Raw genomic sequence first — 14,287 nt, 5'->3', positions numbered from 1 at the left:
GTTTGAGAACCTTTACTTTTGTTGTTAACAAGACAAATCGCTGTACTTTGTGACTGTAAGCCCATGTCTGGTAATAAGCCCACCCATGTTTGTTTCATTTCTTTATAATAAATTTTACGAAATACATGGTGATCAATGGCTTGCCATCAGCTGTGTTAAGGAGACTGCCCAAAAAAGTCAATAACTTCCAAGCAAACCATATTTTGTTGTGCGAGGATCCAACACTTTTCCAGTAGCCTGGATCCATGATAGCTTGTCCTGCATTAAGTCTACTTTCACATTGAATTAGATGTTTTGTTTGCCCTGGGATTACTAGCAAATTTATAGTACATTTCTCCTAGTTATAGAAGTAGAAGATCAACGTACAAAACCGTGACTCAATGTCAGGGGTGGGCTTATTACATTAAACTGGACTGGTATTGTAATTCTACAGCCGAATATATGGGTGTGCTTATTACTGGACAGGGACATATTTGCCAGAAAAAAATGTTGTACAAATATTTGTATTTTTATGTTAGGTCAGCCTATTACATGGCTATAATTACTTTTGTTATAGTGTTTTAGATTACTAATTAATGAACATTTTAATTAAATTTTAATATGATGTCAAACTTTAATACTCAAATACTTCAAATGTGCAAAATTGATTTGTTCTGATTGAACCATTTCAAATGAAAAATCCCCAGTTTGTAATATTACAAAAGAATTTAATGTGACAAGGGAATATTCCTACAGAAATTCATTGTATTGGTGTTAGTTTTGAGATATCAATGATTATTATAAGTACAATGTATGTAATAGTAAAACTTTAGGAGGAAGGGCAGTGTCCTAATAAGGATTTCACTAAAAATATATTCAGATGATAAATTAAGTGACATATAGGTGCATATTATTACAATACTATCTACCAAATAGCATAACTCATTCACTGTGGTAAAATACAGCAATGTCACATTCTGTGACCCCCTTGACCTTCCTTAAGTAAAAATGTTGATTCAGTTAGACGTTTGAAAGAGTTTCTAACTTACCTGACACAATACTGATGGATTTTGCTAATCATTCAAATTGACGACCTTTAGTCAGGTTCAATATCTTGAAGGAAAATACTGAAACAAGCTCTTTCAAAAAATACAAACTTTTGATTGATAATACGAAAACACAAACTTTTGATTGATAATACAAAAACACAAACTTTTGATTGATAATACAAAAACACAAACTTTTGATTGATAATAGAAAAATACAAACTTTTGATTGATAATATGAAAAAATACAAACTTTTGATTGATAATACAAAAAATACAAACTTTTGATTGATAATACAAAAAATACAAACTTTTGATTGATAATACAAAAACACAAACTTTTGATTGATAATACAAAAACACAAACTTTTGATTGATAATACGAAAACACAAACTTTTGATTGATAATACAAAAACAAACTTTTGATTGATAATACGAAAACACAAACTTTTGATTGATAATACAAAAATACAAACTTTTGATTGATAATACAAAAATACAAACTTTTGATTGATAATATGAAAACACAAACTTTTGATTGATAATACAAATATACAAACTTTTGATTGATAATACAAAAACACAAACTTTTGATTGATAATACAAAAATACAAACTTTTGATTGATAATACAAAAAATACAAACTTTTGATTGATAATACAAAAACACAAACTTTTGATTGATAATACGTAAACACAAACTTTTGATTGATAATATCAATGTTGTAATTTGGATCTAGTGGATATCAAATTTGTAAAAACTAACTATTACCCAATTTCATGGAAAGACATTTAAACCAATGAAATGGAATGTGGTTTGATATCGAAATAAACTCAAACTTAAGATAGCAGGAAGATGTATTTTCATGTTTAATTTCCCCAAAAAATTAAGAAAGCATTTGACCTGGATTGATGTTTCTGTATTAAATTTTGTGTTTTCCTCATTGTAGAATTATACCTGTCGTCATGAATAAACAGTTGCTTGTACATAATGTCTTTGTCATGTTTTAGACAGAAATGACGTGAGGGGTACACTGTGTTGTTAGGGGTACACTGTTTAGTCCTCATCTTTGTCATGTTTTAGACAGAAATGACGTGAGGGGTACACTGTGTTGTTAGGGGTACACTGTTTAGTCCTCATCAGTTTTAGAAAGCATTTGGTGTTAAATCGTTTTAGACAGAAATGACGTCAACACTGTGTTGTTAGGGGTACACTGATGTTTGTATGTTTTAAATTTTGTGTTGTTCCTCATGTTTTAGAATTATACCTGTTGTTAGGGGTACGTCATGTTTTAATAAAATGACAGGGGTACACTGTGTTGTTAGGGGTACACTGTTTAGTCCTCATCTTTGTCATGTTTTAGACAGAAATGAGTGAGGGGTACACTGTGTTGTTAGGGGTACACTATGTTGTTAGGGGTACACTGTTTAGTCCTCATCTTTGTCATGTTTTAGACAGAAATGACGTGAGGGGTACACTGTGTTGTTAGGGGTACACTGTTTAGTCCTCATCTTTGTCATGTTTTAGACAGAAATGACGTTGAATGTGGTAGTGTTGTTAGGTGTACACTGTTTAGTCCTCATCTTTGTCGTGTTTTAGACAGAAATGACATCGAATATGGTAATGTTGTTAGGGGTACACTGTCCTCAACAACTATTTTAAAAAGATATTTAAATGACAAAAAGTACATTTCACTGGATTACAACAAGAAATTTTTTTTAATTACTAATTTTTCATTCATTCATGAGATCTCGGACTTTTCTAATTAGTATTCATGGACCTCAACTGTGGTGAACAATTCATGATAGCAGAGAGGACATTGATAGATATTCCTAAGATTTCATTATACTTTCCTATATATTCATGAAAGCCCAGAGTGCTTTTATGAATAATTCATGATATCCAAGATTGCTGTGATAGATATTCATGAGAGTTCAATGTGTTTTGATAAATATTCATGATAACCATGAATGGTTTGATAATTAGTGATGCTTTTATAGATATTCATGAGATCATAGGGTGCTTATAAAAATGTTCATGAGATCCCAGAATACTTATATAAGTATTCATGAATCCCTGATTTTTTAAATAAATATTCATGAATCATTGATTATCGATATGAATATTCATGAATCCCAGAATTTTTTTATATAATTATTCATGAATCCTTGATTATTTGTTTGAATATTCATGAAATCCCATAGTACTAATTTAAATATTCATGAATTCCTGATTATTTATATAAATATTCATGAGATCTCTTGTGTTCAATATCCAAGACTGGTTTGATTAATCCCAATGCATTACATAGTGAATAATGAATGTCCTTGAGATCTTAGAATGTTTTGCTGTACAATTCATATCAATGAGATCCAGGAGTGATTTTTTACAATGTTCAAAAGGCCCCAGAAGGCTTTCTTTAAACATTAGCACCCTGAGTGTTTTTTTAATGTATTTTAATGATTGCCATGTATGCCTATATGAATAATCCTGAGATCCCAGAGTGGTTTGATGAATATTCATTCCATCTCAGATTGTTTTCATGAATATTCATGATATCCCATTGCTGTTACATTTATTCAAGAGATCATTGAGTGGTTTAAAACAAGGGCTTTTGTATTGCAACAGTTAGATAAAGTGAATGGTATAAAAATCTCAGAACAAATTGATTTTTAGGATTCCAGAAAGCTGACTTCCATGGCAAGTACTTTATAGATTTGAACAAGTATGGTTCGAAAAATAGATCTGGTGTACATCTGTAGTGAAATGCTTTCCATCGCAAGGTGTTGATTTGGAATTGCAGTTAAGATTATTTCTTGGTGGTAGATGTTTGCAGAGTGTAATTGCACATTCAATAAAACCTGTTTATCTCATTAACAGTAGAAGTGGATTCATCCAGGTACTGTGGAGGAGTGTTATTTTCTAGGTTGGAATGAATTCCTGGAAAATAAAATCAAAGAAAGCAATAGCCTGTTTGACTATGTCTTTGAAACATTCTCTGACCTCATGCTTGGTAAAACAGTGAAGATTTGTTTAATTACAAGAACTTTCACTGTAAATATGTATTCACCAAACTGATTAAAGTATGTAAACATACATATTGTTAACAGTAATCATATTTTAACACTTTTATCTCTGAAATTATTGAATTAAGATTTGATTTGTGCTGCTTATAACTTCTGTATGTTGTTTAAATATAGCAGTTAAAACAGAAATAGTAATTCATCTTTGTTCTAATAAGGAAATAAGAATTGGTGAGATTCTTCAGATTCTTAGCCTGTGATGTGTGAAATCAAAGGAATGTCCTGTTCTCAAAATAAGAACAGTGGTAACAAACACCTGAGGCACATGAGTGAACATCATTATGTCAAAACAAGAAATGCATATGCTCCAATACCTGTCTGGATTTAGAGGTATTTCTGATTGTCCATTCTAACATGGACCAAGATTCTTCAGGCCATAACCAAGCTTCATCATCATATTTCTCTTGTCTTACTTTTTCTTCAATCATCGTCTAGGATTATACTTTACCAAATACTAAGACAGAAAAAGATAAATTCATATTTCATCATAAATTCTCTACTTCCATACATCATATCCACCATCTTGATTTCTTTCCTTTTCTTGATGGTCATTTATTGTTGGTTACAGGTCATTCACCCAATAATGAAGACAGAGTGCGTGAAGATCTTCTGGAAATGAGAGAAGGATGAAATTCAAAACAAGAGACAAATCCTGTTCAGTCACATAAAACATAAAGTTCACATGATGTATATTTTACAAATTTCTGTTTAGTGTAATATTTGAAGTACTTATCTTTAGTTCACAAGTAATACTGAACATATTAACACTTTTACATTGTCAGGTTAATTTTCTGTGGCTGGGATTTACTTGATGTTTTTTTTCTTAAGCATGATCTGCTTCCATACTATTTACATTTTTGCTATCAATTGTAAAATGAGTAATCCTTTATTTTATACTTATTTTTTCTTCAGATATCACTAGTGGTACATGAAAAAAATATATGTAGATATAAAGTGGGTCTATATATGAAGACATGAGTGAAGTGATGTGTGTAAGGAAATCAAAACAGCAATAACTCCATCTAAATGAAAAAAATCTATTTTCTTTTTTAATGTATGTGCCATATTTCTTCTTACACTTAGAATATTCTACATTATGACTTTAATTGAAAAAAAATGGATCTGTAAGGATTGAGTTCCAGTCTGTTTGTTTTATTGAATTTTCAAACAAGTCTATATAGAAGGCAATGTACACTATATGATATCATGATCTTGTTTTTTGGTAAATAACAGGAGCACTTACTCATAAAAAGCAATTTTGGTTTGCATGTAATGCTGTATGAGACAAAGAGGAAGGACATTAAAAGGAAATGATAACGGAATGATAAAAGCTTTCAAGGATTTATTTCCTGGTGCTACTTGAGGCTGGATTTGGTTTTGTTGATGCTTAAACATGGCTTTATACATGTATTGAAAATGTTTCAAAAATGGCATGCATTTTGTGGATTATTGTTACTATTTATAGTAACAATGACATCATTTTTTGTGATGCTGGAGTAGTTTTAGCTTTTACTCAGACAATGTAAAGAGTTTTATAGCTGATATATGTTGTTAAAGCTTTTGCTTGCTGAGGTAAAATAATGGTAACATATACATTCAGCTGTTGATATTGTGTATTATCTGTTACTAGAAGATGTCTTGTGTCGTGCTTTCGTGTGGTGATTGTTCAGTGCAAAAATGATTCCAAATTATATTGCACTGAAAATTATATTATAATAATATCAAATGTTTATATGCTGTTGCTCATTTAATCTTGAAAATCCATTGGAAAAAATAATATCCAGGGGCAAAGATATGAACCCTAGCTAGCTGATCCACTGCCAACAGATGTATTCATGTCAGTAACTTTGTTGTGTGCTGTAAATGTATGGTTGAACTTGTTTGAGGCTTGAACCTATCGTCTGATAACTTCAGTAGTATTATTGTAACAAACTTATTTTTACTTTTTTTAAAAAGTTTACATTTCTCAATAATTAATATTTAGGTCACCTGAGACAAAGTCTCAAGTGACTTATTGCAATCGCTTATTGTCAGGTGTCGTGTGTTGTAAAAAATTGTAATTTTGACTTCTTCTTAATAATCAAAAGGCCCAGAGTGCTGAAATTGGGTCTGTAGCATGCTGGGGTGAAGGGCTACCATGTTTGTTAAAATAAAAGACCTCGACCCACTTTCAAGGTCACGGGAGTCAAAATAATTAAATGACTTCTATTTCAATAGCCAAAAGGCCCATAGTGTTGATATTAGGCGGGCAGTATGCTGGTATGAAGGGCAACCAAGTTTGTGTAAAAGAATGACTTTGACCCACTTTCCAGGTAACAGGGGCCTGTTGTGTTGAAATACTTAAACAACTTCTTTATAATCAAAAGGCACAGGGAAATGATATTGGGCCAGTAGCATGTTGGGATGAAGGGCTATCATGTTTAAGTGAAAGACCTTGACCTCTATTCAAGTTCACAGGGGTCAAATATGCTAAATTTCAACAACAGAGAGTGTTATCAGTTCTGTTTGATTGAAAATTAAGCCTTAGAAACAATAAAAACCATGTAAGTATGCATATAGCAGTTCTATTCTGTCTGCCCTAATGCTGGGACTGATAAACAGGTTGTAAAACTGTCCAAAGACCTGAAGACCTCAGTTGACCGTTAAGGCCCATGACTGCCTCTTGTTTTGTACTTGCCTTTATTAAATAGTGTGTTTATCATATATGTATGAATACTCAAGGATTTGGTCAGTATCCCTGTTTATTGAGGGGGGTGTTCATGCTCAACATCAAATTTAAGACGGTCAAGATTATCTCCCGGTGAAGTTATTTAAATGTTGTGTATGTCTAGGTGTTTTTGTAGGTAATACCTCTTTTCTATGTTGTAATGTGTATTACATATATACAGGAGAAAATTCTGGCTTTCTCGGGTAAGGGTAGAGACTGACATGTTATTTTTATTTTCTCATCTTTTTTAATTGTATTCAAAGTTTGAAGGCATATAATGTCAAGTTTTGTTTATCATTCAGAGGTCAGATTTGTTAAATCTAGGGTAACAAGGCAATCATTCGTAGTCATTTCATGACCATCAACACTATATATCATCTGTAAACTTTATTCACCCATTGTACAAGGATTACAAAAAAACATGATTCGGCATTATTGTTTAATTATTAATGTTTGTAATGATACAGGCCATGCTGGCCTCTTGTTTTCAAATTTAATGTTGCATATTGTGTGCTAATGGTGTTTGCTAAGAGTGAAATATTTGAAGAAAAATATGATGATAAAAATGAGAAGTAAATAGTGATTCTGCCCATAGTTGTAAATGTGTTGATATTGTAGTGATGTTGTGCTGTATTTTTGTATTGATTTGTTATGTTAGGTAATTAAATAAATTTACTTTAACATCATACATCTGGTCATGATTGAAGTGCAGTACACTGAATTATGTACCAATACTTTGTTTCTTTGTTACTTTGAAAATGGTATTGGTTTGACGATGCATCTGTCATTACTTTTATTGGCCCAGTGGTCTTCACTCATAATTTGAAACTGTCCATTTTCAAGATTCATTAGGTTTTTCGACATTGACATGAAGTTGTGTTTCTTCTGGATGTCAGTTTGATTTGATGTGAAAATGTTTGGGGACACCTACCTGACCAAGTGGGTTTTCCCCAGGTACTGTGGTTTCCTCCCACAATTAGAGCCCTTACTCGATACATGTAATCCCACAATTCTATAGCATAGATTGTAATCATTGGCTCATTGGATGCTGAGTAGAAGTTTTATAACTTGCTCATGAGGAAAAACAGATTTATGTCATTCATTTTCATATAATATATATATATAATACCTAATATTGATTACATGTGTAACACTGAGACTAAAATATCCTTCAGTTTTCAAGAATACATTTTATTGAGGGTTGTAAGGATTTGGAGATGAACCATCTCTTGCAGCCAGTGTTAGAAATATCAATAGAAACTCCACCGATTTAACCACAGATCACATTGTATCAACTGATAAACTTTGAGAAAATAAATCATACATAACAAAACCTTCTTTGTTTTCAGTTTTTTTTTTTTTTTTTTTTACATATTTTGAAATAATTTCAAAAAGGTTGGTACAAGGCAAATTAGTTTGCCAAAATTTGCCACAGAACACTAAAATTTAGTTTGCCAACAAAAGTTGCCATGGAAAACTACAAATTATTTTGACAACAAAATTTTCCATGGAACACAATATTCTTTGTCCATAGTCTATGCAATAAAACAAATAAGTAATAGGGCCACCAAAATCAGTATGTTTGCTGTATATTGAAGTTAAAAGCAGATCATCACATTTCCTGTTAACGCTTTGACTTGGGCAAAAGCTTATGAGAGTCTTGATGAAGAAAACAGGGATTCTTTTTATAGAACTTGTATCACAACCAGTGGTTACAACCACTCTGCACCCTGGGACATGTCATGGCAAAATTGTAGGCACAAGCAAAGTAATTTGATTGTTTCCAGAATAAAAGAACTGACCAATCAAGCTGAAATGCTTCTTTGGAAGATCACAAATGAGCGACACTAAACTTCAAAGCCATTATAACATACCATTACATGACCTCAAGACTTGCTTGCTGTACATCATACTAGTCTTTTTGTCTTGCTCACATTGTGTCGCACATGCAACCTTCAATTTTGCTATGACATGTTCCAGGGGTGCAGAGAGCAAAAGTGATCATAATTCTTGGAGTATCAAGAATGGATTAGAGTGTGATGTTTCGGTGACTTCATTGTCACTTTCATCAGACAACTGATCGTTATGAAGCATAGTTGTACTGAAATATGAAGTGTACAAGATTGTAATGAATATTTTTTTAAAAAATCAAGTTTTGTTGGAGTGTAAATGCAGGTTTTATTGCTTCACTGCTAAATACCATCACAATGATTGGACAATTTGAATTTTCTTGTCAAACCTCGGAATTCTGAACTGCATAGTTTCAGGCTTTGCTTGTGTTGATGTTTAATTTGTGAATTCTAAATTACATGATCTGAGACTGTGCAGTTCTACTTTGAAGAAGTATATCTCTTTTGAGAAATGTATACTTTCCTGTTCTTTTCATGAATTTCTTAGTTTTAAACGCATCAGCTTGCAACAACTGAATTAAGACCTATACTATTATATGCATTATTCATTTTTATCGAAAGATGCCATTCATTCATTACATATCTTAAGTACAATTCTTTATAAAGATTTTATTCTACATGTTTTACTTTTCATTTATCGGAACTTGATCGATGAACACAGTTTTTGGTATCATTTGATGTCATGTTACTGACATCTTTAACTGATGTCTGAGATCTCATTTGACTGACGTCTGAGATGTCATGTTACTGACGTCAGAAATGTCATGTTGCTGACGTCTGAGATGTCATGTTGCTGACGTCTGAGATGTCATGTTACTGATGTCAGAGATGTCATGTGACTGACGTCTGAGATGTCATGTTACTGACGTCAGATATGTCATGTTGCTGACGTCTGAGATGTCATGTTACTGATGTCAGAGATGTCATGTGACTGACGTCTGAGATGTCATGTTACTGACGTCTGAGATGTCATGTTGCTGACGTCTGAGATGTCATGTTGCTGACATCTGAGATGTCATGTTACTGATGTCAGAGATGTCATGTTACTGATGTCAGATGTCATGTTGCTGACATCTGAGATGTCATGTTACTGATGTCAGAGATGTCATGTGACTGACGTCAGAGATGTCATGTTACTGACCTCTGAGATGTCATGTTACTGACCTCTGAGATGTCATGTTACTGACCTCTGAGATGTCATGTGACTGACCTCTGAGATGTCGTGACTGATGTCTGAGATGTCATGTTACTGATGTCAGAGATGTCATGTTACTGATGTCAGATATGTCATGTTACTGACCTCTGAGATGTCATGTGACTGACGTCTGAGATGTCATGTGACTGACCTCTGAGATGTCATGTGACTGACGTCTGAGATATTGTGTAAATGATGTCTGAGATGTCATGTGACTGATGTCTGAGACAGAATATTTGCAAAGTTTAGGTATTTAACCTAGGAACAAATTCCTACACAAGTTTTGAAATGTCTAATCTTTATTGTCACTCCCAGATGGACCAGAGGGACAGGAAGGGAAAAGAAAACCTGTTGATCCAAAGCCTAGGTAAAGAACACTTTTTATCATGTATCCATTTATTGATTTGATCATAACAACAGATGTAATTTGTTGTGTTGACTTCATGTGTGTGTCATTTAACTTCATTAAATAATGACTGTGATTTTGTGAACAATATAACTAACTGTTATGTGGAGAAAGTATTAAGCTATAAAGTAGTGCTGTTTATAGGAAACATGAGACAAGGCAGTAAAGAGAATTACTGGACTTGCTGCCTGTATCTAAGTATTGATTTTGGCCAGTTCAGAAGGACGAAACAGTTCAATTGAGTAGTTCTAATCTTTGTTTGACTCTATTGTTATCAATTCCAAGTCTGTATTTGAAATTGCTTTTAATTTGTTTTTTTTTTACACAATCCTTTGTATACCTATTTAGGGACTGTTTATTGCATTAGACATGTTGACAATGCTATCTATATCTAGCTTTGTAACACTAATTGATAACCATGTATCATTACCATGGTTTTAATTTTAACGTGTACAACATTTTCAGGAATGAGGCCACTGTATTGTCTACAAGGTCAATTGGGTAACTATCACCATTATGTAAAAAAAATAGTTTTCAGAGTGCACTACAAAAAGTTGACCTTTGTTGAAATTTTGTTTTTAAGTTATCAATTTCTTCAATATCTGATTTGCATTTTCAATAGAATTTATGAGAAATAAGACTGCGTATAACTAATCAGGGTTATGGCGGTTAATTTTGACTGATCAACTGCTTATATTCCCTACTGCTAACTAATAGTGAGTGAGTTTAATTGTAGCAATTTAATTGAATTATTTTCTCTATTTTCTTTTAATGACTTATTTTCAGGAATGTAAATTTTGAACATTTTGATGGAGCTTTGTTTATATGTTAGCTTTTTGCTTCATTGTTTTGTTTTTGTTTGCGATTGCTTAATTCTTGCTTCTGCTAATTTGCACCCAAATATTGAAGTCATACAAGAAAGAAAAAGAGAAATAGAAACAGAGTGACAGAGCAAGTATTCATGGTTGAAAATAACGCAAAGCATGCATGTTGTCACCTCATTGACTGCACTGATTTACAAGCATTTCTAGAAATAATAGTTTAACTGCATAACTGATTATTTACCGCTTGTTGAAAATTAGTTCTTTATTAAGATATTTAAGTCTTCCACTCCAGAAGTTCTGTCTGATTCCTGTCATTTTATATAAAAAAAATTCATGATGTGCAATATTAAATTGACTACATTTTTGGGACCATGTCGTGCGACATTATTTGTTTTTGATCAAGTCTTCTCTGTGGTCCACGTCACTTGATAACTTTTAAGATAATCTGGGACGAATCAACAAAGGACTAAAACAGAGGAAGGGTTGGCGGGGCTACACATTAACTACTACAAATTAACACATTAAACTACTATATACATCCTTGTACATGGTTATATAAGATTTAACAACATGGCTGATATAATGAACCGTGCCCCTCCTTTTTCTGAGCCGAAAAGCATTACCCACAAAATATGAATGTTTATGGTACAGCTTTTGCTAACACAGCTAATGCTTTTAACGGTACAATGATTTATGAATAATACTCAGGATGCATTGAGCTATATTTTGTAGCTTCTTGATTTCTTTTTGCTTCAGAAGCCCAACGTCAACAAGTAAAATCAAGACCAAATTCAGGAACAACCAAGTTAGCGATTCCAATGAAAGGTGCTTCACATTCTGTTACAATAGGCTTGTCGCTTTCTATATTCAATATAATAAGTTTATTCTATCATATATTATGCTAAATTCATACTGACGACAGATTTTTGATTCCCCTGTTTGTGCTAGAAAAATATTTTTTGTCAATTCATTGCTCTCATGCTGTTAATTGTATTGTGTATTTACATGTTTCACTTTCAGTGATGTAGACACTACAACTCCTCGAGGAAAGTCTGCCCTGGATAGTGTTCCACCAGGTCGAAAGTTGCCACCAATCAATATTTCATCTGTGCCCAATGTCCCAGAAGAGCCAGAAAAAGTAAAGAAGAAGAAAAAGAAAGTTAAAAAGTCATACAAAGATGATAAACAGGTAATATCTTTGTCAACAACAACTGATACACTTCACTTAACACTACCGCATCAAGATAGCATGTCAACAACAACAACTGATACACTTCACTTAACACTACCGCATCAAGTAAATAGCATGTCAACAACAACAACTGATACACTTCACTTAACACTACCGCATCAAGTAAATAGCATGTCAACAACAACAACTGATACACTTCACTTAACACTACCGCATCATGTAAATAGCATGTCAACAACAACAACTGATACACTTCACTTAACACTACCGCATCAAGTAAATAGCATGTCAACAACAACAACTGATACGCTTCACTTAACACTACCGCATCAAGTAAATAGCATGTCAACAACAACAACTGATACGCTTCACTTAACACTACCGCATCAAGTAAATAGCATGTCAACAACAACAACTGATACGCTTCACTTAACACTACCGCATCAAGTAAATAGCATGTCAACAACAACAACTGATACACTTCACTTAACACTACCGCATCAAGTAAATAGCATGTCAACAACAACAACTGATACACTTCACTTAACACTACCGCATCAAGTAAATAGCATGTCAACAACAACAACTGATACACTTCACTTAACACTACCGCATCAAGTAAATAGCATGTCAACAACAACAACTGATACACTTCACTTAACACTACCGCATCAAGTAAATAGCATGTCAACAACAACAACTGATACACTTCACTTAACACTACCGCATCAAGTAAATAGCATGTCAGATAGATCATATACTGAGAAAACTCATCAAAATACTTATTCTTTTGTCAATCAGGAAAAAGGACCCGAAGATTCAGATACGAATCGTAGCGAGCAAAAGCCTAGTACATCGGTAGTCAATGGAGACACACAATCTGACCCTAAAGCGTCAGATGCGAGTCATACCGAGCATAAGCCTAATACATCGGTAGTCAATGGAGACACACAATCTGACCCTAAAGCGTCAGATGCGAGTCATACCGAGCATAAGCCTAGTATATCGGTAGTCAATGGAGACACACAATCTGACCCTAAAGCGTCAGATGCAAGTCATAATCATCAGCAAGAAGCAAGTGCATCGCAAGGCAATTAGACAATTGAGTCACACTATCAGAGTCGGATGTGACTCGTCAGGAGCATAAGCTTATTGCATTGGTTGTCAATGGAGACACAAAAAAGTTAAATGAAAATGACTGCAATGTAGTGCCTGGTGGATTACCAAGCAATAGAAGCATACAGATAGACTTTCCTGGCTCCAACAGAAGAGACAGCGAGGCCTAAGCTCAAACACCATTCGGAAAAAATATTCGATGCAGTTAAACCAACAAAAACATATTTATTTGAAAAAGAAGTGTATTGATGATGAAGACCATAACTTGTAATGATTTATACTGGAAAATTTGTAGGTTTTGATATATTATATCAATAATATTTCAGATTTTCTTTTTGTGACTACATCCGTCCATTTTCACCAGTTATATACATGTGTGATTTTTAATGTATTCCTTTTTTATTATATGTTTTGTTAAATATCTCCTTTGTTATTGATTTTTTGTTATACAGGATGAAGAATAGGTAAGAGAATCTATTTTTAGCATGTTCACCTCCCATAGCTACACAGGTGTAGTCTTTTGTGTAGCTGCTATCTGGTAGTAAATTGCTAGTATATCCTGTACTATGCACACAGTGTACTGTTTGTAATATCTCTATATTGTTACTTGTGTATTCAATGATCTACAAATAGCATCTGATTAAGTTAGCTTGTTTTCTAGTGGACATCCCAGTCCACAAGAAAGTATGAAATCACTATCAAAGCCACTGTCAAAAGATATCAGTTTAGGAGGGCATATAACAACAACCTTTTTCCTGTGTATCAATTCCTGCACCAAGAAAATCCTGCACTCTATCTCCCTTCACAAGGACACATGAAAACTTACTC

General features: G+C 33.3%; 1 protein-coding gene across 1 annotated transcript in view; it reads left to right on the top strand.

Annotated features, from left to right (window-relative positions):
• The window catches only part of LOC132544145 (uncharacterized), a 40,978-nt gene that overhangs the window by 20,714 nt on the left and 5,977 nt on the right, over positions 1–14,287 (top strand). Inside the window, exons 4-8 of the mRNA XM_060207723.1 lie at positions 10,237–10,288; positions 10,793–10,828; positions 11,908–11,976; positions 12,172–12,340; positions 13,912–13,923. Coding sequence (XP_060063706.1) covers positions 10,237–10,288; positions 10,793–10,828; positions 11,908–11,976; positions 12,172–12,340; positions 13,912–13,923 — 338 coding nt within the window. The remainder of the gene's footprint in view (positions 1–10,236; positions 10,289–10,792; positions 10,829–11,907; positions 11,977–12,171; positions 12,341–13,911; positions 13,924–14,287) is intronic.

This window comes from Ylistrum balloti, unplaced genomic scaffold (genome assembly GCF_031769215.1).
Source record: "Ylistrum balloti isolate Yb309-2 unplaced genomic scaffold, AGI_CSIRO_Ybal_v1 Utg369588, whole genome shotgun sequence".
NCBI lineage: Eukaryota > Metazoa > Mollusca > Bivalvia > Pectinida > Pectinidae > Ylistrum > Ylistrum balloti.
Note: the sequence above shows the minus strand (reverse complement) of the source record. Positions and strands in the feature narration are given on the sequence as shown.